The following is a 26385-nucleotide window of genomic DNA, read 5'->3' as shown; positions in this document are numbered from 1 at the left end:
ACTAGGACACAAAGAGACTTTCAGGAAAGGACAACAGACGCCCTCCACAGTGCAAGGAGCAGATAGGGTGAACGGAAGAGGAGGGGTTGCAACAATTTAAACATTTTATGTCTACCAGTCCAGTCCTCCGATGTAAGCATATTAACCAGTGAATATTCATGAGTATGTCTCCTCTTGAATTAGTTGTGACACCTGTAAAAATAGAAGTCTGTTTTAGTTTGATAAGTTTTCAGTATATCATAATTAACTGATGTTTTGGTGAGCTCTGCTGCCATGAATCCACCTGGACCTGTTTCAATTCTAGAGGTGTAATTAGATCAGCTGATAAATTTCATATCAAAACTTAAAAGGAAATAGTTAACTAACTCAAGATAATCTTCTAAGAGTTCAATAACAGGGGTACCTGGGTGGCTCAGTCGGTTAAGCGGCCAACTTCGACTCAGGTCACGATCCTGCGGTCCGTGAGTTTGAGCCCCGCATCGGGCTCTGTGCTGACAGCTCAGAGCCTGGAGCCTGCTTCCGATTCTGTCTCCCTCTCTCTCTGCCCCTCCCCCGTTCAGGCTCTATCTCTCTCTGTCTCAAAAATAAATAAATGTTAAAAAAAAGTTCAATAAACACATTGGTTTGCTTATTTCTGATGTTACCTCCAATTACAAATTGAACTAAATTTAGAAATGGAATTGTTGACTACCTACTATAATAAAAATTAATCTTGCTTAACTGAAAATGGAATAATCAGTGGGCAAGGTTGTGGCGTGTTATTGATGGTTTTGCAGTTAAGTCATGTGAACTGGCCAAATCTCTGAGTTGTAGTCAGTTTCGGGGGACCAGGAGGACGTGCCTCACTTAAAAATCAATGAAACTGAAAGCCTCACTGTAAGACTCTCACTACCTCTTTAAATTTAAACCGATTGAGTCCACTCACTAAATACGTGTATTTAATTTCCTTTTCATGTCTGTTTCCAGCATTCAAAGAAAAGCCTCAGTATCCACCAAGTCAGGCTCAAGCAGCTCTTCAAAAGAGCCCCCCTGCTGAGTACTCCTATAAGAAATCAATAAGGAACCTATTTAGAAACGTTCCCTTTGTCCTTCTATTGATCACTTATGGTAAGTGGTTTTCTTTTATTTTCTGCGACGTCTCTGTAAACCTTTGAGCACTGTAGATTATTTTCACTTGATCTAGTGGTTTGAGCTTTAATGAGCTAGGTTTGTTAACTGTAAAAATAATGACGGCACAGTCATAAATTTTGAACTAAAAGTGAAAACTTCAGGATGGATTTTCTTACACGTTTTTAAAACAAAAACAAGTAATAGATCTCAAATAGACAAATTCTGTCAACCTTTTTGAGTTTTCACAGAGTATTTTAAGTCCTTTATAAATTACCGTAAGCTTATGGGAAATGTCACCAACAGCTCCCTTCTCTGACCCTGTGCAAACTGGCGTCTGTTTGGACCTACTCAGTCAGGACTAGACACTAATTCGATCACCTTAGCCAGTTCTAACTTGAAAAACAATTCTCACCCTTCTAGATATTTCAGGACAGCTGACAGATACTCCTCTGACACTGTGGCCTTGACTGCAGGCACCAACATATTTGCCTCCCTTCAGAGTTTGCTGACAGTTCATTCTTTGTTTTTCTTAAAAACATTTTTTTAATGTTTATTTTTGAAGGAGAGAGAGACAGAGAGTGAGTGGGGGAGGGACAGAGAGAGAGGGAGAGAGAGAGAGACACAGAATCCGAAGCAGGCTCCAGGCTCCGAGCTGTCAGCACAGAGCCCGACGCGGGGCTCGAACTCAGGAGCCGTGAGATCATGACCTGAGCCAAAGTGGGACACTTAACTGACCGAGCCACCCAGGTGCCCCTGTTCTTTGTTTTTCATGTTAACTCTGTTTGTATCAACTGCCAACACCCCTTATTTCTGTCTTGTCTTCAGAAGTCACTCACTGCTGTTCTCTTTTTTACATCTTTTTGGGAGTGCACACCCTAGTACATAACTGTTTTACAAGTGGTTAAAAATTATGCCCTCATCTAAACACTCACCCTTTTACCAGGATTACTTCATCGTTTTTTCTTTTTTTTTAGTACAAATTGTTCAACACCAAAGTAGAGCGTTTAGTATGGTGAGTCCCTGTGTACCCATCATCACCCAGCTTCAATGATCAGCATTTCACCATTCTTGCTTTATTTCTTTCCTCTACTTTTTTCCTGGAATATTTTTTAAGCAGATCCCCAGATGTTATGTCATATCATCATTAATACTTTAGCATGTCATAGTTCCTTTTCTTAATTTTGCTGGTTACTTCTGTTGGTTAGCTTAACCCTAAAACACGTAACTGGGAAGTAGAGTAAATACAGTGGGTCATTTTTATCTATAAGAACAAATTCGTTTCTGTAGCCTATCATTTTTTTTTTTTAATGTATGAAATTGATTGTCAAATTGGTTTCCATACAACACCCAGTGCTCATCCCAAAAGATGCCCTCTTCAATGCCCATCACCTACCTTCCCCTCCCTCCCACCCCCCATCAACCCTCAGTTTGTTCTTTTAAGAGTCTCTTATGCTTTGGCTCTCTCCCAACTCTAACCTCTTTTTTTTTTTTTTTTCCTTCCCCTCCCCCATGGGTTTCTGTTAAGTTTCTCAGGATCCACATAAGAGTGAAAACATATGGCATCTGTCTTTCTCTGTATTGTAGCCTATCACTTAAGGAAGAAAGATTCCTACCTTCTTTTGTCTCTCACTGTTTCCCAAGACAAAACTTTCTTTCAGTCCATTTATAACCAACCCCTTGTCACAGACACACACATACACAAACATGCCTCCGCGTGCATATACACTGTTAATACTAGTCTCTGTAATTTTGTGCCATTACTCCTTTTACCTGAAATGTGCTCCTTTTTTCCACTAAGTGATCCTACAAGAGCCAACTTAATGTTTGCCTCACTTATTGTTCATTTTGTTACTCATTCATTTATTTGTTTATTCCATCAGTAATTATCAACAATGACTGTAGAGTAGTGCTCTAGATACTGTGTGGGCTAAAAAGAAGCATAGTATGTGATTTCTTCCCTGAAGAAATTAGAATCCAACTGGGGACGTAATATAAACATCTAAAAAGCGAACAACAGTTTAAGAGTCATTTCTTTTGTAACACATCATTTAGTACTTCCTTGATTATACATAAGTGATAAGGTGAAAATTTTTTATTTTTTTTTGAAATTTATAAAGGACTTCCCTATATATTATTTTATCTAATTTTTTTGAGATAGAAATATTATACCTATTTTATAAAGGATCAGAGTTCTCTTTTCTTAATTCTAAATTTTATTTATTTGTACAAAATTTAGTAGGTTACAAAGGGTGCATAGTGCACACAGTATAAAATTCACAAGGTACAAAGGGCGTACAATGAAAAACCAGTCTTCCCCCATCTCTGTCCCCAGGTTACCTCTCTGTTTCCAGGGAGTTCCCCTCCCTGGAGACAATCACTGGTATCATCTGCTTCCTTGTGAGGCTGGTATAACCTTGATACCAAAATCAGACAGGAACAGTGCAAGAAAAGAATTATAGGTCAATTTCACTTATGAAAAAAATGTAAAAATGCAAAATAAAATATTAGCTAAGCTACGTTAGCAATTTATAAAAATGACAATACATCCTGGCCGAGTTTGGTTTAAGAAATGATGTTGTACTAAACTGATTTAACACTAGAAATTCATGAATATAATTTATTGCAGTAAAAGATCAAAGAGGAAAATTTGCCCAATAGCTGAAGGAAAAGCATTTGATAGAATTCAATACCCATTGATTAAAGACTTAGCAAACTGCAAAGAAAAATGAACTTTATGAATCTGATAAAGTTTACCTACAAAAACTCTCTACTAGACATCATTCTAAAGGCAGAACCTTAGGAGCAGCACTATGCTTTAAAACAAGGATGTCTGTGTCATCGCTTTTATTCATCATCCAGATGGAAGTTCTGGCTGGCTCACTAACACAAAATTTAAAAGTAGATGAGTTGAAAAGAAGAAAGTTGCTATTATTCATAGATAATATGATTATATACACTATAATCAACTATGTTGATTATCAAAAGTCATCAAACTATGGCCTATGAGTCAACTCTGTTGCCTGTTTTTATAAATAAAGTTTTGTTTGTTTACATATTGTCTATTGCTGCTTTTGAGCTGCAAGGGTAGCACTGAGTAGTTGCATCAGAGACCCCAGCACCTGCAAAGCTAAAGATATTTACTGTCTGGCCCTTTGCAGAGAATGTTTACTGACCCCCTGATCTATAAAAATAATGCAAGAGAACCTACAGATAACTATTAAAACTAATAAGAATGAGTTCAGCAAGATTAGTAGATAATCTGACAATGTGAAAATATCAACTACATTCCTATGTATTTATAGGAATTGTATTCCTTTTTAAAAAGATGTTTATTTCTTTATTTTGGTGGGTAGAGGGGCAGAGAGAGAGGGAGGGAGAGAATCCCAAGCAGGCTCCACACTCAGGGCGGAGCCCAACCTAGGGCTCTATTCCATGAACCATGAGATCATGACCTGAGCCCAAATCAGGAATCAGATGCTTAAATGAATGCGTCACCAAGGCACCCTGATAAGAATTGTATTCCTATAAAAAGATATTTTTATAACAGCAGCCAACACTATAAGATGTCTAGGAAAAAAATCCAACAAAAGAACTTTGTAAATTAGAAAATTAGAACACATTAAAAGACAAGAGAAGACCTCAATTAAATGGAGAGCTATGTTTATAGAAGACTTGAGACTATAGTGATGGCAGTTAACGTTACAGAACCACTGTATTAATAAATGACAGTTAAAGATTTGGATTGACAGAAAAGCCAGATACAGGCACTAATTAGGACACTAAACAGAATTTTCTTGTTGAAGGAATTAGAAAGAAGGGGTTGGGAAAAACCGTGGAGAGTTTAATAATAATCCCCAGGACAGTTGGAAAACTTTCTTGACCTCATAGTCTTCACCAGAGGAGTAAGAGTTAGGGATCATAATTTTGAATGAGTGAGTCACATCCCACCTTTTAGCAGTGCACCTGTCTCCCTCAATGTCTAGTATTATATATTGAAAGTTGGAGCAGAGTTGCACATGGGATGGTCTGGATAGGGACTATACTCCTGAGATAGGTTTTCAGGATTATATACAATATCCAAAACTTAGGAACCAAATAGTCCAAGCTAACATTGTTTTTGAGGTAGGGCTATTTGGAGAAAAATTGTATCCCTTACTATGCCAACTATTGCTACTTGCTATCTGAAACTCAGAAAAATAATATATTCTAGGCTCAGATAACACTATCTCTTGCTATTATAATTCTTATCCAGACTCTTGCTCTCCTTACTCCGGTCTGGAATAGATTCAAGATCCCATAGGATACAGCGCAGTAGAGGACCCCCAGGCCAGAGCACAGACTTTCTTTGTTTTCCTTGGCCTCTCCAGGCTAACCTAGCTGGGTCCCTATATATTCCTGAACTCAATGGGACATGAGCAACAAAGGCCAGTTACTCATGGTTTTTTGATACGATCTTTAGATAGCTATAGGTCTCCTTTTGCAATCTTCTGTATACACAGGGTTTGTAATGGAACTTGACTACTTCTAAAATTCCTGTGAGAGAAGTAAGGGCCAAGAGCAAAGATAATTTTGTTGAAGACCAAGTTGAGGGCGCATTCTTATATCAGGATATATAAAACAATGATTATTAAGATGCCATGTAGGGGCGCCTGGGTGGCTCAGTCGGTTAAGCGGCCGACTTCGGCTCAGGTCATGATCTCACGGTCCGTGAGTTCGAGCCCCGCATCGGGCTCTGTGCTGACAGCTCAGAGCCTGGAGCCTGTTTCGGATTCTGTGTCTCCCTCTCTCTGACCCTCCCCCGTTCATGCTCTGTCTCTCTCTGTCTCAAAAATAAATAAACATTGAAAAAAAATTAAAAAAAAAAAAAAAGATGCCATGTAAAATCAAAGGACAGACCATTAGGTTACCGCAACAGAGTAGAGATCCCAGCGATCTACCCCTGTGTCTGTTTGCAGGCTAGGTTGTATTGTAGCAATGAAATTCTGCCAAAAAAACCTCAGTGGCCTAACACATCAAAAATGTATTTATTGCCAATACTACATGTCCATTGTGAATCGGCAGCAAGGCTCTGCTCGTCAGTTAACTCAGGGATCCAGGATGACATCTTGGCACAGGCTGTTGTGATTACTAGGGCAGCAAATGGGTAACGTCACTTTTGCTCACATTTAAAGTCATATGGCCATGGCACTAGGTACCTGGAAGGAAAAAAACCACTATACAGTGATCCTCCCTTGTGCCTAGTTTCCTCTTCTGTGGTTTCAGTTACCCGCGATCAACCGCAGTCAGGAAGCAGGGGTAACTCCTTCTGGCCTGTCCACAGAAGCTCAGCGGTAGCCTGACACTCAGTCACACCGTGTCATTCACCTCACTTCATCTCATCACATAGGCACTTTGTCTTTAATCCACAGTAAGACGAAAACAGTACAATAAGATATTGAGAGAGACCACATTCACATAGCTTCTATTACTGTATATTGTTATAATTGTTCTGTTCTTTTATTAGGTACTATTGTTAATCTCTTACTCTGCCAATGTATAAATTAAACTTTAATATAGGTGTGTATGTATGTATAGGAAAACCAGTATGCATAGGGTTGGTGCCCTCTGCAGTTCCAGGCATCCACCGGGGGACTTGGAACATACCCCCTGCACACAAGAGAGGGCTGCTGTATTTGCAGTCATCTCCAATGACTAGAAGGTGCGTATATGAAAACTAGATGTTTGGTACAAGAGAAACTATACAGCCAATTGTCCTGGGATAATTGAGCAATAAAGTCAAATTAGCTCTCTATGTCATACCATGAACAAAAAATGAATCACAGTGGATTAAAGACGAAAGGGTAAAAATTAGAACTTTAAAGTTTTAGAAGCACATGTTTTAGAAACTGGCTTTAGTATTCTTAGAAAGAATTTCTCATGTAAAAAACACAAGGGCACCTGGCTGGCTCGCAGAACATGCAGCTTTTGACCTCGAGGTTGTGAGTATCAAGTCCCACGTTGGGTATAAAGAGTGCTTAAAAATAAAATCTTGGGGCATCAGGGTGGCTCAGTCAGTTGAGCATCCAACTCTTGACGTCGGCTCAGGTCATGATTCTAGGGTCGTGGGATCAAGCTGCATGTTGAGCTCTGCACTGAGCATGGAGCCTGCTTAAGATTCTCTCTCTCTCTCTCTCTCTCTCTCTCTCCCTCCCTCCTTCTGCCCCTCTCCCCCACTTAGACTCCCTGTCTCTCTAAAATAAAAAAAATAAATGGGGCACCTGGGTGGCTGAGTCGGTTAACTATTCGACTTCGGTTCAGGTCATGATCTCATGGTTCATGGGTTCGAGCCCCACGTCGGGCTCTGTGCTGACAGCTTAGAGCCTGGAGCCTGTTTTGGATTCTGTGTCTTCCTCTCTCTCTGCCCCTTCCCCACTCACACAATGCTCTCTCTCGCAAAAATAAAAAATTAAAATTAAAAAAAATTGTAATAAAATAAAATCTTAAAAAATAATAAAACATAAACCCTAAAGAAAAAGATTGATAAGTATGATTACATTAAGATAATGGTCTTTTCTAAAAAGATATCACGGGGGGCCCTGGGTGGCTCAGTCTGTTGAGCATCTGACTTCAGCTCAGGTCACAATCTTGCAGTTCATGAGTTCAAGCCCCGCGTCGGGCTCTGTGCTGACAGCTCAGAGTTTGGAGCCTGCTTCAGATTCTGTGTCTCCCTCTCTCTCTCTGCACCTCCCCTGCTCACACACACACACTCTCTCTCTCTCTCTCTCTCTCTCTCTCTCTCAGAAATAAGTAAACAGTAGAAAAAAATACAATGAAATGAAAAGACACCATAAAAAGTGAAAAGACAAGACATAAAGCATGAGAAAGTGTCTGTGGTGCATATAACCAACAAAGGATTAGCACCTACAATGTAAAAATAGCTCATACCACTCAGTGAGAAGAGAACAATTTAAGGGAACCAGAAGGCCTTTATGTGTTTGTGTATTACTCATGTATGATGCTAAACCTTATTACTTATCAAAGCAATGCAAATCAAGACAGAGTAAGAAATAATATTACATGTATTCAAGTTGGCAAAAAAATAAATATTTTTTAATCTAGAGAAAACAAATATGGCAAGAATATGGAGTAAAGGAACTCTGCGAGTAGTATAAACTGATAAAACTGTTTGAAAGAGCAATTTGGCTCTATCCAGAAAATAGACATTCTGCTCCTAGATATAGACTTAGAGAAATCCTTATATGTAATAACAAAAACATAATATTCATTGCAATATTATTTTAAATAGCGAAAAATAGGGAAAAGCCTTAAGTGTCTATTGACTTTACAAGAGATCATTAAATTGCAGTATTTCTCACACAATGGACTATTAAATAGTAGAGAAAACTAATGAACCAGAATTTAAAGTATTGCCTCAGTTAAATCTCAAAATCATAATATTGAGTGATAAGAGCAAGCTGCAGATGATACACATATAATATCTAAAACGATAAGCGCTGACATCAGGAAAGGAGTTACTTCTGAGAAAGAATAAGAGAGAAGAACAGGATTAGAGAAGATCTAAAAAGTTAATCTAAAGCAAAAATGGCAAAATGTTAAGGGTTTATGAAGCTGGGTGATGAGTAAGGGCATTTGCTAAATTACTATCTGCACTATTTTCTATGCTTGAAATATTTAATAATAAAGAGAAAGAAAGAATTAACCTAAGTCTTGCTAGGTTGAGAGGCTTACCTAAAGTCATGCAAGATATGCCAGGAATCCTCAAGATTCAAACGTAGCCATGTGCTTTCTGATAACCAGCTGTTTTTATTTTTCCCTTTTTACATATTCTGTAATTAATATTATTTTACTAATTGCCTTGAAGTCTTTGATGCAGGGGTGACATCTCTGAAGTAGGGATTCTGTCTTCTGTTTGAACATTCATTAGCTCGAGTACACCGTAGGTGCTCAATAAGCAATCTGTTCAGTGCTTGATGGCTATATACAGTGTTATGCATGGAGACATTATTTATGGTTGGCATATCTGAGTCTCAGTAATAATAAATGATGTAATGACAGAATTTTACTATTGTAATCTCTAGTAAGTTTAGGTATTAAATTGATCACTCCATATCCTGAAAGGGAATGGCAAGAGATTTTAGTTTTCTGTCAGCTGTCTAGGAAATACATGCTATTTTCACAATTGCCCCAGAGTGCTCATATCACATTATGAGCTAGTAAGTGGTTCATTTACAATTTTCTGTTTGTTATTGTAGGTATCATAACTGGAGCATTTTATTCAGTCTCAACATTATTGAATCAAATGATATTGACATATTACAAGGTAAGTGTCTGTCTGTGCCGTGTCACATGCCTGGCCAAGAATGTTTCTTAAGCAGTGTGATTCCTGTTAGTGTGATCATAAGATTAAAGATTTATAGGGTAACCGGCTGGCTCAGTCAATGGAGTGTGCGACTCTTCATCTCGGGGATGTAGGTTCGAGCCCCACATAGGGTATAGAGATTACTCAAAAATAAAATCTTGAAAAAAAAAGGTTTATGACCTTATTGCTTTTAAGAGATTTATATTTGTTTTAATTGAGAATACATTTAATCTAATTTATAAAGCACACAAAATGGAAAGCAGAGGTTATTATTACAGTGATAATACCTAAGTCTTTTTTTGATACTTTTTTTTTAATTTAATGTTTGTTTATTTTTGAGAGAGAGGGAGAGAGAGAGAGAGAGAGCGCGCACGCGCGAGAGAGAGCATGAGTGGGGGAGGGGCAGAGAGAGAGGGAGACACAGAATCTAATGTAGGCTCCAGGCTCTGAGCTGTCAGCACCGAGCCCGACGTGGGGCTCAAACCCGCTGATCGCAAGATCATGACCTGAGCTGAAGTCAGATGTTTAACCAACTGAGCCACCCAGGCACTCAATACTTTTTTAAAAAAATGTGACTGGTTATATGGGAAAAGACAAAGAGACAATTTTAAAGGAAACCAATCCAAATATAAAGAAGTAAATATCAAGCTGTGACCTGTCTTTCCTTTTGAAAGGAGAAAGCAGTTGTAATATATAAAAACAGATTAATCTCCTCAGACTTCTGTGAATTCTAACAAAGATCATTGCATTTTCTAACCATGGAGGAATGAGAAAAATTTCTTTTGATTTCTCCCACATTTTAGGTTTTCTTTTTTTCTGGTTTGAAAATAGAATGCCCTTCACATGTTCGTTACCTGCCCCCTAACCCACTCACCTAACAGATATACTAAATTTCCCACTATATTCTATGCTTAATTTTATCTGATTATTTCCATTGACTGTGGAATGTATGGGAATGTGAAAGATCTATTTGAATTAGAAGTATCTGATTAACTTCTTTTGATTTTTGTTTTTTAATTAATTTATTTAAATTCAAATTAACATACAATGTAGTATTGGTTTCAGGAGCAGAATCCCATGATTCATCACTCACATGTAACACCCAGTGCTCATCCCAACAAGTGCCCTCACTAATGCCTATCACCCCTCCAGCGACCCTCAATTTGTTTTCTGTATTTAAGAGTCTCTTATGGTTTGCCTCCCTTTCCATTTTACCTTATTTTTCCTTCCCTTCCCCTATGTTCATCATCTGTTTTGTTTCTTAAATTCTACATATAAGTGAAATCATGATATTTCTTTTTCTCTGATTTATTTTGCTTAGCATAATACATTCTAGTTCCATCCACATTGTTGCAAATGACAAGATGTTCTTTTTGATTGCTGAGTAGTATTCCATTGTGTATATATATACCACATTTTCTTGATCCATTCAAGAAGTATCTGATTAACTTCTTATGAAAATTTTTTTAAGGGAGAAGAAGTGAATGCTGGAAAGATTGGGCTAACATTGGTAGTGGCTGGAATGGTGGGCTCTATTCTTTGTGGCTTTTGGCTTGATTATACCAAAATATACAAGTAAGTGATGGTAGATAAATGTACGGTGTACAACCTAAGGTATTTTGGGTTTAATGGAGGCTGTGATTTTTATTTTCAGAAATTTAAGAAGTGTTATTATTACTGAAAGACTTGGATTTTAGACGTTCTTAGATTCCCTTCTCTTCTAAGTGAAGTCTATCTATCTATCTATCTATCTATCTATCTACCTCCCCTCTGGTAACCATCAGTTTGTTCTCTATACTGAAGAGTCTGTTTCTTGGTTTGTCTCTCTCTCTCACTCTTTTTTTTCCTTTGTTTGGTTTCTTTCTTACATTCCACATATGAGTGAAATCATATGGTATTAGTCTTTCTCTGACTGACTGATTTCGCTTAGCATTATACTCTAGCTCCATCCATGTCGTGGCAAATGCCAAGAGTTCATTCATATTTTTATGGCTGAATAATATGCCATTGGGTGTATATACTTTACCCATTCATCTATCGATGGACTTGGGCTGCTTCCATAGTTTGGCTATTGTAAATAATGCTGCAGTAAACATAGGGGAACAATTATTTTCATTACTAAATGCTCCCCATGATAAATGTAGTTACCATCTGTCACTATACAAAGTTCTTATATTATTGACTATATTCCCTATTCTCTACTTTCCATTCCCATGGCCTATTTATTTTATTACTGGAGGTTGTATCTCTTGATTCCTTCACCTCTTTTGCCCACACCCCCCTACTCCTACAATCACCAGTTTGTTCTCTGTATTTATGAGTCTGTTTCTGTTTGTTTGTTCATTCATTTTGTTTTTTAGATTCCACATGTAAGTGAAATCATATGGTATTTCTGTATTTCCGTCTGACTTATTTCACTTAGCATAATGCCTTCAAGGTCCATCCATGTTGTCGCAAATGACAAGATTTCATTCTTTTTTTACAGCTAATGTTCCATTGTATGTGTGTGTATTCTTTATTCATTTATGTATGTAAATACATACATATTCTTTATTCATTCATCTATCAGTGGACACTTAGGTTGCTTCAATATCTTGGCTATTATAAATAATGCTGCAGTAAACATAGGAGTGCACATATCTTTTTTTTCTCATTTTCTAGCTTTTATTATTATTTTTTCAAACATAATTTATTGTCAAGTTAGGTAACATACAGTGTATACAGTGTGCTCTTGGTTTTGGGGGTAGATTCCCATGATTCACTGCTTACATACAACACCCAATGCTCATCCCAAGAGGAATGCACATATCTTTTTGAATTAGTGTTTTTATTTTCCTGGGGGAAAGCCCAGAAGTAGAATTACTGGATCATGTAGTATTTCAATTTTTAATTTTTTGAGGAACTTCCATACTGTTTTCCATGGTGGCTGCATCAAGCTACATTTACCAACAGTGCACAAGGATTCCCTTTTCTCCACATCCTCACCAACACTTGTTATTTCTTGTGTTTGTGATACTAGCCGTTCTGAAAAGTATGTGGTGACATTTCATTATGGTTTTGATTTGCATTTCATTGATGATTAGTGATGTTGAGCATCTTTTCGTGTGTCTGCTGGCCATCTATATGCCTTTGGGAAAATGTCTATTCTGGTCCTCAATTTTCAATTGAATTATTTGGTTTTTTGGTGTTGAGTTGTATTAGTTCTTTATATAATTTTGGATATTAATCCTTTATTGTATATATCATTTGCAAATCTCTCCCCCATTCAGTAAGTTGCCTTTTCCTTTTCTTGATAGTTTCATTTGCTATAGAAGAGCTTTTTAGTTTGATATAGTTCTAATAGTTTATTTTTGCTTTTGTTTCCTTTGTCTGAGGAAACAAATACAGAAAAATATTGCTAAGGAGAATGTCTAAGAGGTTACTATGTGTCTTCTTTTAGGAGTTTTATGACTTCAGGTCTTACATTTAGGTCTTTAATTCATTTTGATTTTATGTTTGTGTATGGTGTGAGGAACTTTTCTAGTTTCATTCTTTTGCATGTGGGTGTCCAGTTTTCCCAGCACCCAGTTACTGAAGAGACTATGTTTCTTGCCTCCTTTCTTATAGATTAATTCACTGTGTAAGCGTGGGTTTATTTCTGACTCTCTATTCTGTTTTATTGGTCTTTGTGTCTATTTTTGGGCCGGTACCATACCGTTCTGATTATTATAAATTTGTAGTATAATTTGAAATATGGGATTATGATACTTTCAGTTTTATTCTTTCTCAAGGTTGCTTTGGCTATTTGGGGTTTTTGTAGGTTCATTTTCTTTTTAATACAGTTGTGAATGGGATTGTTTCCTCAATTTCTTTTCGTGGTACTTTGTTATTATTGTATAAGAACACAACAGAGTCTGTATATTAATTTCATATCCTGCAACTTTACTGAATTCATTCATTTGTTCTAATAGTTTTTGGTGGAGTCTTTAGGCATATATAGTATCATATCATCTGCAAATAGGGACAGTTTTACTTCTTTCTTACCAATTTGGATGCCTTTTATTTCTTTTTCTTGTCTGATTGTTGTGACTAAGACTTCCAATACTATGTTGAATAAAGGAGGTGAGAATGGCCATCCTTGTCTTGTTCCTCATCTAAAGAAAAGTTTTCAACTTTTTATCATTATGATGTTAACTGTATTTTTGTCACATATGGGCTTTATTAAGTTGAAGTATGTTCTCTCTAAACCTACTTTGTTGAAAGCTTTTATCATGAATGAATGTTGAATTTTGTCAAATGCTTTTTCTGCATCTGTTGAGTTGATCATATGATTTTTATTGTTGATTTTGTTAATGTGGTGCATCACATTGATTTATTTGCAGCTATTGAATCATCCTTGCATCCCTGGAAAAAATCCTACCTGATCCTTTTAATGTATTGTTGAATTCAGTTTGCTAATATTTTTGTTGAGGATTTGCAGCTATGTTCATCAGGGATATTAGTCTGTAATTTTCTTTTTTGTAAGGTCTTTGTCTGGTTTCAGTAGCATTGTAATGCTGGCCTCATAAAATGAATTTGGAAATGTTCCTTCTTATTATATTTTTTGGAATAGTTTGAGAAGTATAGATATTAGCTCTTTAAATGTTTGGTAGGATTCACCTGTGAATTCATCTGGTTCTAGACTTTTGCCCTTGGGAGGTTTTTGATTAGTGATTCATTTTTGTTACTAACAACCAGTCTTTAGATTTTTCTACTTCTTCCTGAATCAGTCTTAGAAAATTACATGTTTCTAGGAATTTATCCATTTCTTCTGAGTTGTCCAATTTTTTGGCATACAATTTTTCATGGTATTCTCTTATAATCCTTTGTATTCCTCTGGTGTCAGTTGTAATTTCTTTCATTTCTGACTTTATTTATTTGGGTCTCCTCTTTTTTCTTGATGAGCATGGCTAAAGGTATGTAAATTTTGCTTACTTTTCAAAGAACTGGCTCTTAGTGTCATAATCTTTTATAGTCTCTGTCATTTATTTATGCTCTGTTCTTTATTATTTCTTTCCTTCAACTGACTTTGGACTTTCTTTGTTCTTATTCTAGTTCCTTTAGGTATAAGTTTAAATCATTTATTTGAGATTTTTCTTGCTTTTTGAAGGCCTGTATCACTATAAACTTCCCTTTTAGAACTGCTTTTGCTTTGTCCCAAAGATTGTGAGCTACTGTGTTCCCATTTTCATTTGTTTCCAGGTATGTTAATTTTCTCTTTGATTTCTTCATTGTCCCTTTGGTTATTTGGTAGCATATTGCTTAACTTCCATGTGTTTTTTTTTTTTCCAGTTTCTTCTTGTATTTTTTAAAAATGTTTACTTTTGAGAGAGAGAGAGAGAGAGAGAGAGAGAGAGAGAGAGCATGAGCAAGCAGGGTAGGAGCAGAGAAGGGGAAACAGAGGATCCGAAGCAGATTCTGTGCTGATAGCAGAGAGCCTGATGTGGTGCTTGAATTCACGAACCGTGAGATCACGACCTGAGCCAAAGTCGGATGCTTAAATGACTGAGCCACCCAGGCATCATTATAATTTTTAAATTTATTCTTGATTTCTGGTTTCATACCATTGTGGTCAAAAAAGATACTTGATATGATTTCAGTCTTCTTGAATTGATTGAGACTTGTTTCGTGGCCTAACATGTGATATATCTTAGGGAATTTTCCATGTGCACTTGAAAAGAATGTGTATTCTACTGTTTTTAGATGGCATGCTTTGTATGTATGTTAAGTTTATCTGGTTTTAATGGATCGTTCAAAGCCACTGTTTACTTATTTTCTGTTTGAGTGATTTATCTATTAATGTAAGTGTGGGGGGGGGGGGCATGTTAAAGTCCCCTACTGTTACTGTATTACTCAATTTCTCCCTTTATGTTTGTTAATATTTGCTTTATATAATTAGGACTTCTATGTTGAGTGCATAGTTATTTACAATTATTATACCTTTTTGTTGGATTGATTCCTTTATCATTATGCAATGCCCTTGTTTGTCTCCTTTTACAATCTTTGTTTTGAAGTATTTTGTCTAGGGTCGCCTGGGTGGCTCAGATTCTGTGTCTTCTTCTCTCTCTGCCCCCCCTCACTCATGCTCTGTCTCTCTCTCTCTCTCTCTCTCTCAACAATAAATGTTAGGGGTGCCTGGGTGGCTCAGTCAGTTAAGCGTCCGACTTCAGCTCAGGTCACGATCTCACGGTCCGTGAGTTCGAGCCCTGCGTCGGGCTCTGGGCTGATGGCTCAGAGCCTGGAGCCTGCTTCCCATTCTGTGTCTCCCTCTCTCTCTGCCCCGCCCCCGTTCATGCTCTGTCTCTCTCTGTGTCAAAAATAAATAAACGTTAAAAACAAAAACAAAAACAAAAAAAAACCACACACAAAAAACAATAAATGTTAAAAAAAATTTTTTTAAGTAAAGTATTTTGCCTAACCTAAATATTGCTACCCCAGCATTTTTTTTTTTGCTTCCATTTGCATGAAATGTCTTTTTCCATCCCTTCACATCTGTATGTGTCATTAGGTCTGAAATGAATCTCTTGGTGGCAGCATATAGATGGGTCTTGTTGTTTTCATCCATTCTGTCACCTTATGTCTTTTGATTGGAGCAGTTAGTCCATTTACATTTAAAGTAATTATTGATGCGGGGTGTCTAGGGGGCTCAGTCAGTTAAGTGTTCAGCTTCAGCTCAGGTTGTGATCTCACAGTTTGTGGGTTTGAGCCCCATGTCGGGCTCTGTGTGCTGACAGCTCAGAGCCTGGAGCCTATTTCAGATTCTGTGTCTCTCTGTCTCTCTCTGCCCCTCCCCCACTCATGTTCCATCTCTGGCTCTCAAGAATAAAATAAAACATTTAAAAAAAAGATATTTTTAGACCTTTTTTAAAAATGTTTATTTATTTTTTTGAGAGAGACAGAGCACAAGCAGGGGAGGGGCAGAGAGAGAAGAGGAAACAGAATCTGAGGCAGGCTCCAGGCTCTGAGCTGTCAGCACAGAGCCCAGTGCAGAGCTTGACCTCACAAGCTGTGAGATCACAACCTGTGCTGAAGTCAGATGCTTAACCAACTGAGCCACCCAGTCGCCCCCCTCCCCCCAAAAAATATTTAAAGTAATTATTGATGTATATATACTTACTGCCATTTTAATTGTTTTATGATTGTTTTTGTAGTTCTTCTCTGTTCCTTTCTTGCTCTTTTCCTTTGTGATTTGATGACTTTCTTTAGTGTTATGCTTGGATTTCTTTCTCTTTATTTTTTGTGTATCTATTCTAGGTTTTGGGTTTGTTGTTACCATGAGATTCATATATAACATCCCATGTATATAGCAGCCTATTTGAAGTTGATGGTTGCTTAAGTTGAAATGCATTTTGAAAGCACTATTTTTTTACTCCCCCCTCCACTTTTTAGGTATATGATGTTATATTTGCATCTTTTAATTTTTACCCTTCAGCTAATTTTGTAGATATAATTGATTTTGCTACTTTTGTCTTTTAATCTTTATAGTAGCTTTATAAGTGATTGATCTTCTTCCTTTACTATATGTTTGCCTTTGCTAATGAAATTTTTTCCTTTCATAGTTATCTTACTTCTATTTATGGCCTTTTTTTTTTTTTTTTTTTTTTTCTGCTTACAGTAGTCCTTTTAGAGGCACCTGGGTGGCTCAGTTGGTTAAGTGCCTGACTCTTGATTTCGGCTCAGGTCATGATCTCACAGTTTATTGCTTCGAGCCCTGTGTTGGGCTTCATTAGTCCCTTTAACATTTCTTGTAAGGCCGGTGTAGTGGTGATGAACTCCTTTAACTTTTGTCTTGGAAACTCTTTATCTCTCCTTGAATTCTGAATGATAATCTTACCCGGTAGAGTATTCTTCATTGTGGGTTTTTTCCTTTCAGCATTTTGAATATATCCTGCTACTCCCTTTTGCCCTGCAAAGTTTTTGCTGAGAAATCAGCTGATAGCCTTATGGAGCTCCCCATGTACATAAGTATTTACTTTTCTATTGCTGCCTTTAAGATTCTTTAACTTGTTGATGTTTTAATTATTATGTGCCTTGGTGTGGTCCTCCTTGGGTTCATCTTCTTTGGGGCTCTCTTTTTTTCCTGGAATTGGATGTCTGTTTTTTTTCTCCAGGTTGTGGAAGTTTTCAGCTATTATTTCTTCAAATAAGTTTTCTGCTCTTTTCTTTTTCTGGGACCTCTCTAATGCAAATGTTAGTATGCTTGATGTTGTCCCAGAGGTCCCTTAACTTCCTTATTTTTAAAAATCCTTTTTTCTTTTTTGTTGTTCAGCTTGAGTATCTTCCAGATCGCTGATTCATTCTTCTGCATTCTCTAATCTGCTTATTGATTCCCTATGGTTTGTTTTTCATCTCAGTCATTATATTCTTCACCTCTGTCGCTTTTTTGAAGTTCTCAGTGAGTTCATCCACTCTTCTCTCAAGTCTTGTGAGTATCTTTCTGACCATTACTTTGAACTCTGTCAGGTACATTACTTACTTATCCCTGTCTTGTTTAGTTCTTTTTCTGAGATTTCTCTTTTATGCTTTTCTTTGAGACATATTCCTCTCCCTTCTTTTGTCTGACCTTCTGTGTTTGTTTCTGTGAGTTAGTGGAACAGCTACCTCTCCTGGTCTTGAAGGAGTGGACTTATGTAATAACATCCCCTGTGTAGAATTTGTGTGCCTGGCTGCTTTGGCTGATTAGCCGGAGCTGCATTTGGTCCAGGCCAAAGATCCTGGGGTGCTCCGTGCCAAAGGCCAGCCTGGTGGGACAAGTAGAGTTGGAGCAGATACAGTCTGGGAGGGTTCCCCTTGCAGGACAGATTGCTAGGGGCCTGGACTCTGTTCCCATCTGTGCTCTCCAGGGGGAGGAGGAATGTAAACAGTGGTGCTCACTGGCATCTCCAAACCCAAAGTGAGTTCCAGCAGTTTCCCCATTGTTCGGTAGATGTTCTAGTAGTAAAAGTTGCCCTTTAAACCACTGTTTTGTTTTTTTACTTTGCTGTGCCCCAGGCCAGACGAATCTGCATGGGGGACAGTTCTGTGATATCTCTCCTACTGCAAATCATAGGGTCTGCAGTGGGGTTCCCATTGTTACCCTGCCTCTGTCTCTCTTGCTGTTCTCTACATGGTCCCTCTATGTTCTATTATGCAGAAACTGTTCAATCAGCCCTAAGGTCTTCTTCAGGAGGAATTGCTCTATGCATGGATTCTACGTGTCTGCGGGAGGACATGAGTTCAGGGTCTTCCTAGCCTTCCATCTTGGGCCCCTAGGCCAACAGTAGCTACACTTTTTAACAGGCAGAAACTCCCCATATGCTTGGGAGAAATGAATGAATGTAACTGTGCATAAATGAATAGAAGGAAATAAAATGAATGAATGAAATACGGAACGGTCACCTATATATCTTCTGTACCTTTCAAGGCCCAAGATCTGTTGGATACCATTATGTAAGCCCTTCCAAAGACCTCCAATGTTGAAATTCTCCAAGATAGTTTTCCCATAATTTAAGATAGTACTTGCTGTGGCTTCATTATTATGAAATGTTAGCTTACAGTGAAACCCATTCAATCTGTAGATGAAGGGAACATATGTAAAGAATTAAATTTATTTATAGTCTTTGGCCCACTTTACAATTAGAAAACTTGCTAGGCATAGGAATATGTTCTTTTTGGCCTTGATTTTGTTCTCAGAGTAACTGCCATTCATTCACCAAACTTCTGTTGTGGGCATAATTCGTCTAGGAATTATGACAAGCAATATATGATTCCTGTCTTTAAGACACTTGTAGTCTAAAAGGGGAAAATAAGGCATGCATATATGAAACAATAATAATATAACAGACTAAAATCAATGTCATAAGTCCAATAGGTGTCTGTCATGTGACAGTTATGTAGCTACTAAAATGATAAGGGAGCTTGGAAGAAGAGACAACTTTGTAAGCTGCAGTGGTTAGGAAAGGTGTTTTGGAAGAGGTAAAATTTGAACTGAATCTTGAGATACAGCTACAGAACTATCCCATTTGGTGGCACAAAAATTATTTTATCCATATGAATATTCCTTCCTGTCTGAACACTGGATGTGGTGTGAGTTTTGTTGATTGCTGCTGTTGAATCTTAAATGTAAGCTTTATAAACGTGAGCTTTAAAGTCAATGCTTTGGGGCGCCTGGGTGGCTTGGTCGGTTAAGCGTCGACTTCGGCTCAGGTCATGATCTCACGGTCCGTGAGTTCGAGCCCCGCGTCGGGCTCTGTGCTGACAGCTCAGAGCCTGGAGCCTGTTTCAGATTCTGTGTCTCTCTCTCTCTCTGCCCCTCCCCTGTTCATGCTCTGTCTCTCTCTGTCTCAAAAATAAATAAACATTAAAAAAAAAAAATTTTAAGTCCATGCTTTGTGCTATCAACAATAGCCAAAGTATGGAAAGAGCCCAAGGGTCCATGGAGTATTACTCAGCAATGGAGTATTACTCGGCAATCAAAAAGGATGAAATCTTGCCATTTGCAACTATGTGCATGGAACTAGAGGATATTATGCTAAGCGAAATTAATCAGTCAGAGAAAGACAAATATCATATGACTGCACTCATATGAGGACTTTAAGATACAAAACAGATGAGCATAAGGGAAAGGAAGCAAAAATAATATAAAAACAGGGAGGGGGATAAAACATAAGAGACTCTTAAATACAGAGAACAAACAGGGGGTTGCTGGAGGGGTTGTGGGAGGTGGGGTGGGCTAAATGGGTAAGGGGCATTAAGGAATCTACTCCTGAAATCATTGTTGCACTACATGCTAACTAACTTGGATGTAAATTAAAAAATAAATTATAAAAAAATAAAAGTAAATAAAGTCAATGCTTTGGTGGAAACATTTTTCCATATAAGGGAAACCTGATTTTGAAAACCAAGGAATTTATTACTGTATGGACGGAGCAGTGGTTAGTAACATGATTTTTATATGCCTAGGAAAATCAGACAAAATACTAACAATTTTGTTTTTTGTTTTAGACAGACTACTCTGATAGTTTACATTTTATCTTTTCTTGGAATGGTTATATTTACTTTCACATTGGACCTTGGATACAGTATCGTTGTGTTTGTTACTGGAGGGGTGCTTGGGTAAGCATCAAATGTGTTTAGGGGGAATGATAGCATGCTGTTATAATTGTGAAATATTGCTACTATGGTTTTAAATTTTTAGTTCATCCAAATGTCTTAAAAATATTTTAAATATTTTAAATATTTAAACTTTAAAGAATCTGTGCTGTGCATATAAATTTGTAATTCTTTAGAATACAAAAAGTTTGAAAATGTTTTTTGGTATATATGACAGGTGAAAAATGATAAGCCTTACTTAGACCAGGTAACATTATTTAGTTAGAAAAACAACTGACTTAGCGAATCAGAGGTAATTTTTTTTCAGAAAAAGGAAAACTTAGGAGCTGCTTTGCTTTTCAGTTCTTCTGTCCTTGGACTGATTGGTGAATAATAATAGGGGCTTGCTTTCACACATCAAGTTCAAAATCTTTAGTTATTTGATCACTAGAATAGGGCTGAGAAGTAGAATGATTGCCACAGTGTATGCTATTGTCCTTCAGTTAATTGTTTCTGTAATTCTGGATTTATTTTCGTAGTTTCTTCATGACTGGTTACCTCCCATTGGGTTTTGAATTTGCTGTTGAAATCACTTACCCTGAATCCGAAGGCACCTCATCTGGTCTTCTTAATGCTGCTGCACAGGTAAACCCCTGACCTCTCTTAAATCTGAGATGAGCAGTTTACAGACTATTCTAAATTTTTTTTTAAATGTTTATTTATTTTTGAGAGAGAGAGAGAGAGAGAGAGAGAGACAGAGCATAGTGGGGGAGGGGCAGAGAGAAACAGAGACGCAGAATCCAAAGCAGGCTCCAGGCTCCGAGCTGTCAGCACAGAACCCGATGCAGGACTCAAATTCATGAACTGCGAGATCATGACCTGAGCCAAAGTTGGTCGCCCAACCAACTGAGCCACCCAGGCGCCCCAGTTTACTGGGTATTCTAGTGAATAAGAAGTTTAAACTTTCTGCCTTTCCAAATCATATGAATAAAATAGTTAAGAAAAGTTCTCAGGAAAACATGACACTTATTTCAAAGAAGCAAATTCAACAACAATTATTTCCTCTTATTTTATTTTAGATATTTGGAATTCTGTTCACATTGGCTCAAGGAAAACTCACAACAGACTATAGTCCTAAAGCAGGAAACATTTTCCTCTGTGTTTGGATGTTTCTAGGCATCATTTTAACAGGTAAATGAGGGTATTTTCCTGACAAAAGTACTTGTGTCATATCGTCTTTATATTTTTCACGTATATTGATTCTCAGTGGCTTCCAGAACTCAAAGGGAGAAAGGAAGTAAAAAGCGGGATTACTACTTATTCTTTCCCAAGGATATGAATCTATTAATTAATTTTTCAGATTTTAACTTCAATACCATTACTATGCATAAAAACCAAAGCCAGCATGTGAAGAGTCGGGAAAGATCTGGAATCGGCAGACCTGGACCCGAGTTCTGACTCTGCTGCTCACTCGCTGTGTGACTTTAGACAAATTGCTTAAACTCTCATACCCTCCTTTTCTCATTCACGTAATAGGGTATTAAAAAGCCTGCCATGGAGGGTTGCTATGAGGATTAACTGAAGTTCAGGTTCATGAAAAGCTCCTAGCATGGTGTCTGGCACTCAGGACGTGCCCAGTCACGTCAGCTGTTACCAGAATGAGTGGTGGTGGAAACGGCACAAGGGATGGTTAGTCAGTTCTTACACTTCTCAGGTATCATCGGAATAGACATGGGCAGGAACGACGGCGGTGCCCAACTTTGAGAGAAGGAGCATGGAAAAGGACTCTAATCCGTAGTTTGTCCGGGTGCATGAGCATAAAAGTGGATTTAGAAGCAAGGCTTAATGTCCACAGTGTTTCCACACCCACGCTGGCTTCTCCTGTTATCTCACTCTGTTAATTTCTCTCTGCAGTCCTTTTCCCTACTCAGACGGCAGCGTAAACTCTTATACAGTGTACGGATACCTGCCAAGCAAACCACACTTCCTGCCTCCTCCCCCTTGGCCTTGATGCTCCAATGGTCCCAAACTCCCTCTGGTGCCAAATTCTTGGCTGTTCTATTCCTGTCTCACATTCTTTGCATATCCTGTTTGCTGCCTGCCTAGAATGCCTTCCTGTCTCTTCTTATCTGCTTGACAAGTTCCTACTCATTTTTCGAGTTTCAATGCAAATATGTGTTCTCTGGCAAGCCTTCCCTGATTTTTCTCTGGACTGACATGGGCTTTTTTTTCTCCCATGTTCCCACTGTACCTTGTACATATCTGCACTATTGCAGTTATCCTACAGTGTTATAATTGTTTGCATGGTAATATTTCCCTAGATGGGCGAGTGCTCTATGGAAAGAATTGTGCTTTTCATCTTTGGTTCCTAGCATACTGTATTTATTCATTAATGAATGATTTGCTAATTAAGTTAATGGCTTAGAGAGGCCCTGGTATTATTTCATGCTACAAGGATGCTATTGGATATTATGGTACTACAGTGTGCTAAATTTGGCAATATCAAAAAAGACTTTGTGCCGCTTAGAGAAAAGCATATCTATATACGCTCTTTGGTAACATAACCTCTTTGGGGTTTTTCTGTTTCAGCATTAATCAAGTCTGATCTCAGAAGACACAATATAAATATAGGAATTGCAAATGGTGATATTAAAGCTGTAAGTAATGAATATTTTTATGACTAAACTATTAAGAAATGTGTGAAACCTGTCTGTCTAGTCAGCTATTTTGTATTCCTGAGCCAATCATTGATCTGTCATAATGGCAGATGCCAGATGCTGTAAGTTGTTTTTATTTCCTGATTCTTTCTGCAGGTACCAGTTGAAGATACAGTTGAAGATAGTCCCACAGACCAAGAATCAAAAACTATTGTGATGTCCAAGCAGTCAGAATCGGCAATTTGAGGTGAAAGAAAAAGTTAACATCATGCGATACTTGAGCAGTAAGGCTTGGTTTAAACGTTATGGGATATGGATACTTACTTGAAAATTATTACGTGACCCATAATTATTATCTTGCTTAATTGTAACCTTAAGCAATATTTTGCTTAGCAGACTTTGGCTCATCTCATATTAACACTACCATTTATCAACTGAGCCTTCCATTCATAGTCCTCTCTTGTCAACCTGAAAGTAAGCTTCCTGATGTGTATTTTCCAAAAGTGGTTTTGTTGTGTTTTGTTTCGTTTTGTTTCTTTGTAGAAAATGGAAGGTTGGAAGGCTTTCTGAAATGATAATGTGGAGGCCTAATCCCCATAAATCACATAGGACTTCATGCAATTTAGAACCAAGTGACCAATATATTCCTAACTGGCTCCTTTCCATTGTTCTGATCTATTGTCCAGTGACCCTCAGTAGGAGTACATTACACCAACACGACACTCCTGGCCCATCAAAGGACAGCACTGGGATGACACCTGCACGGAACCTCTAAGATTTTTCCCATTTCTTATATTCTTGTTAAACAGTGCTTTGTAACGTGTACTGTCAGTGGCCATCAAAACTATCGTGGGAACAGGTTGAACCCATGACTTTGGTCTTAGACTTGAATTCTAATGAAGCTAAGGGGCCCAGATGGACTCATTATCTTGAGTTCTCTGCACTGCCTTCCTACCATGCTATAAATGCTAATACTATTTTCTCACTTCAACTTGACAGTAATTTTGTACCCACTGCCTTGCTTACTCTTTTTTCAACACGGGCAAGATTGGAGATATTGTCACTTCAGCTCCATACCACTCAGAGTAAAGCAAATATCACAGTAAAGTGACTCAAATGAATTCTTTGGTTTCCCAATACACATAAAAGTCATGTTTACACTGTTCTGTAGTCTAGTAAGTGTGCAATAGACTGAAGGAACAATGGACATACCTTCAGTGAAAAAAGACTTATTGCTAAAAAATGCTAACCATCAGCTGAGCTTTCAGTAAGTCATAATCACCACCATTGGTCACCACAACAAATATAATAATAATGAAAAAGGTTGAAATATTGCATGAATTACAAAATGTGACACAGACACAAAATGAACAAATGCTTGGAAAATTGGCACCAATATACTTGCTCGATTCAGGGTTGCCCCAAACCTTCAAGTTGTTGGAAAAAACAAACAAACCCACAATATCTGTGAAGTGCAGTAAATCAAAGCACAATAAAATGAGGTATGCCTGTATATTTAACTTTGTAGTAAGAAGATGTCATCCAATGTGTTTCATGTTTTCTTGTATCATCCCTAATACTTGTGCTTCAGTATTACAAAGAAATCCATGGTGACTTAGCCTAGGAGTTCTCATTTAGTGAAGACCTCTTAAGATGCTTTAATTCTCTACTAACATCTGTATGACCATTCTCCTTTGAGGAATACTGTGCCCAGGTATGTGCTCCTGCAGTGTATTGTGGGAGTGTATCCTTTCTTCACCCGACTGTACATACTGTTCCAAAAGTCTGCTCTTTCACATGCTCAGGGTAAGGAGAATAGGACCAAATGTGCTTCTACAGTGCCTACCACTGCGTTTTGTTTACAATGAGAATTTACTTGTTGTTCACGACCTGACTCTCTAAGCTCATAGGGAATATCTTTAGAATACTAACATCTAAACAGCCATAATATTTACATTATGTCCACATAAACAACAACAACAAAAAGCCAATCAGGTGTGCCCTTGAAGTAAATTAGCAATTCTGATTTGGGCAGATTATATGCATTGCTTTATGTTGATATTATAACATTCTCTGTAATCAAATGACAGTAAATGATGTAGAATCTTTCCTGGAGAATGTGTCACCAGAAGAACTTAGCTGGGAATCAGAAGCTCTGGGTCTGTGACTGTCTGGGTCACAGACCTGGCTCTGTGTCCCTGTCACTCTCTGGGCAGCGTTTTCCTTATCCATATAATGAATGTATTCACTTTGATCAAAGACCTTTTTTGCATCTTCAATGCCGTTCATCATGGGGTAGACCAAATCGGGTACCGTGGGAACTTAAATCTAGCTAGAGAAAAATCCCCTAGAGAATTGGATTAACAGCTGTGATTGTTACTTTGTGCATCTGGGGGATTTAAAATCTTTTTTTTTTTTTTTTTTTTTTTTTTTTTTTAGCTTTTTTATTCAGTTGGTGATAGCTCAGGCAGAATATGCTGAATCATTAACTTCCTTAGATATTCACATTATAGGTTTTATGACCAAAAAGATATCCTAAGATCCCTCCTAAATAATTATTTTTATTTTTGAACTATCAGTGTTGTTTTAAACAATCATGTACTTGTTGAGTTCCCTAGCTTTTGAAAAAAAATTACAGATCAAGGTTGGAATACTTTATTTCCAAAAAGCATATGCGTATATGTCATGTGTATCTTTCTTTGTTGATTAGAAAAAGGATGAAATAGGATGTGACAAAACGCAAAATGAATTGATAATTTTTCTGTATTTTGAGTTAAAGTTGCCTGTAATTTGTGAAACAAGAAGTGTCATATAATTCTATGTCTGATCTTTGGAAAATAGAGTTGGGTAACCATCACTTCTGTAAATTTTAACAAAATAATTTTAGAAAGAAATTGGATGCTTTCAAAAGCTGTTGCATTTATAAATTATGCAGAAAAGAAAAATACTAGCTTTTGCCTTTTGTGAATGTTGGAGAAATGTCTTTAAAATATTGTTTATATGTAAACTCAGAATATGCCAGAAGAATTCCTGTCTGTATGAAGTCATCTTTCATGTTTGAAATTTTGCTTTTTGTACTATTTGTCTGTATGCTTGTTCTTCAGTGTTTCAGACCTGAAATAAATTTATTTTTTTAATGTTAATTTTGTATGGCTTTTTGAAAAAAATTTT

The 26385-nt window shown here is 37.4% G+C and overlaps 1 protein-coding gene across 1 annotated transcript in view; it reads left to right on the top strand.

The window, feature by feature from the left end:
* FLVCR1 (FLVCR heme transporter 1) overlaps positions 1-25654 on the top strand; it is a 36319-nt gene extending 10665 nt beyond the window's left edge. The window contains exons 3-11 of the mRNA XM_042925756.1: positions 967-1107; positions 9363-9430; positions 10941-11044; positions 20471-20581; positions 21097-21202; positions 21637-21748; positions 23147-23214; positions 23371-23461; positions 23901-25654. Of these exons, the coding sequence (XP_042781690.1) occupies positions 967-1107; positions 9363-9430; positions 10941-11044; positions 20471-20581; positions 21097-21202; positions 21637-21748; positions 23147-23214; positions 23371-23460 (800 nt within the window). The 3' untranslated portion in view covers position 23461; positions 23901-25654. The remainder of the gene's footprint in view (positions 1-966; positions 1108-9362; positions 9431-10940; positions 11045-20470; positions 20582-21096; positions 21203-21636; positions 21749-23146; positions 23215-23370; positions 23462-23900) is intronic.
* Positions 25655-26385: the final 731 nt, after the last annotated feature.

This window comes from Panthera leo, chromosome F3, assembly GCF_018350215.1.
Source record: "Panthera leo isolate Ple1 chromosome F3, P.leo_Ple1_pat1.1, whole genome shotgun sequence".
Taxonomy (NCBI): domain Eukaryota; kingdom Metazoa; phylum Chordata; class Mammalia; order Carnivora; family Felidae; genus Panthera; species Panthera leo.
The sequence above is the reverse complement of the archived record's forward strand: the minus strand, read 5'-3'. Positions and strand labels throughout refer to the sequence as shown.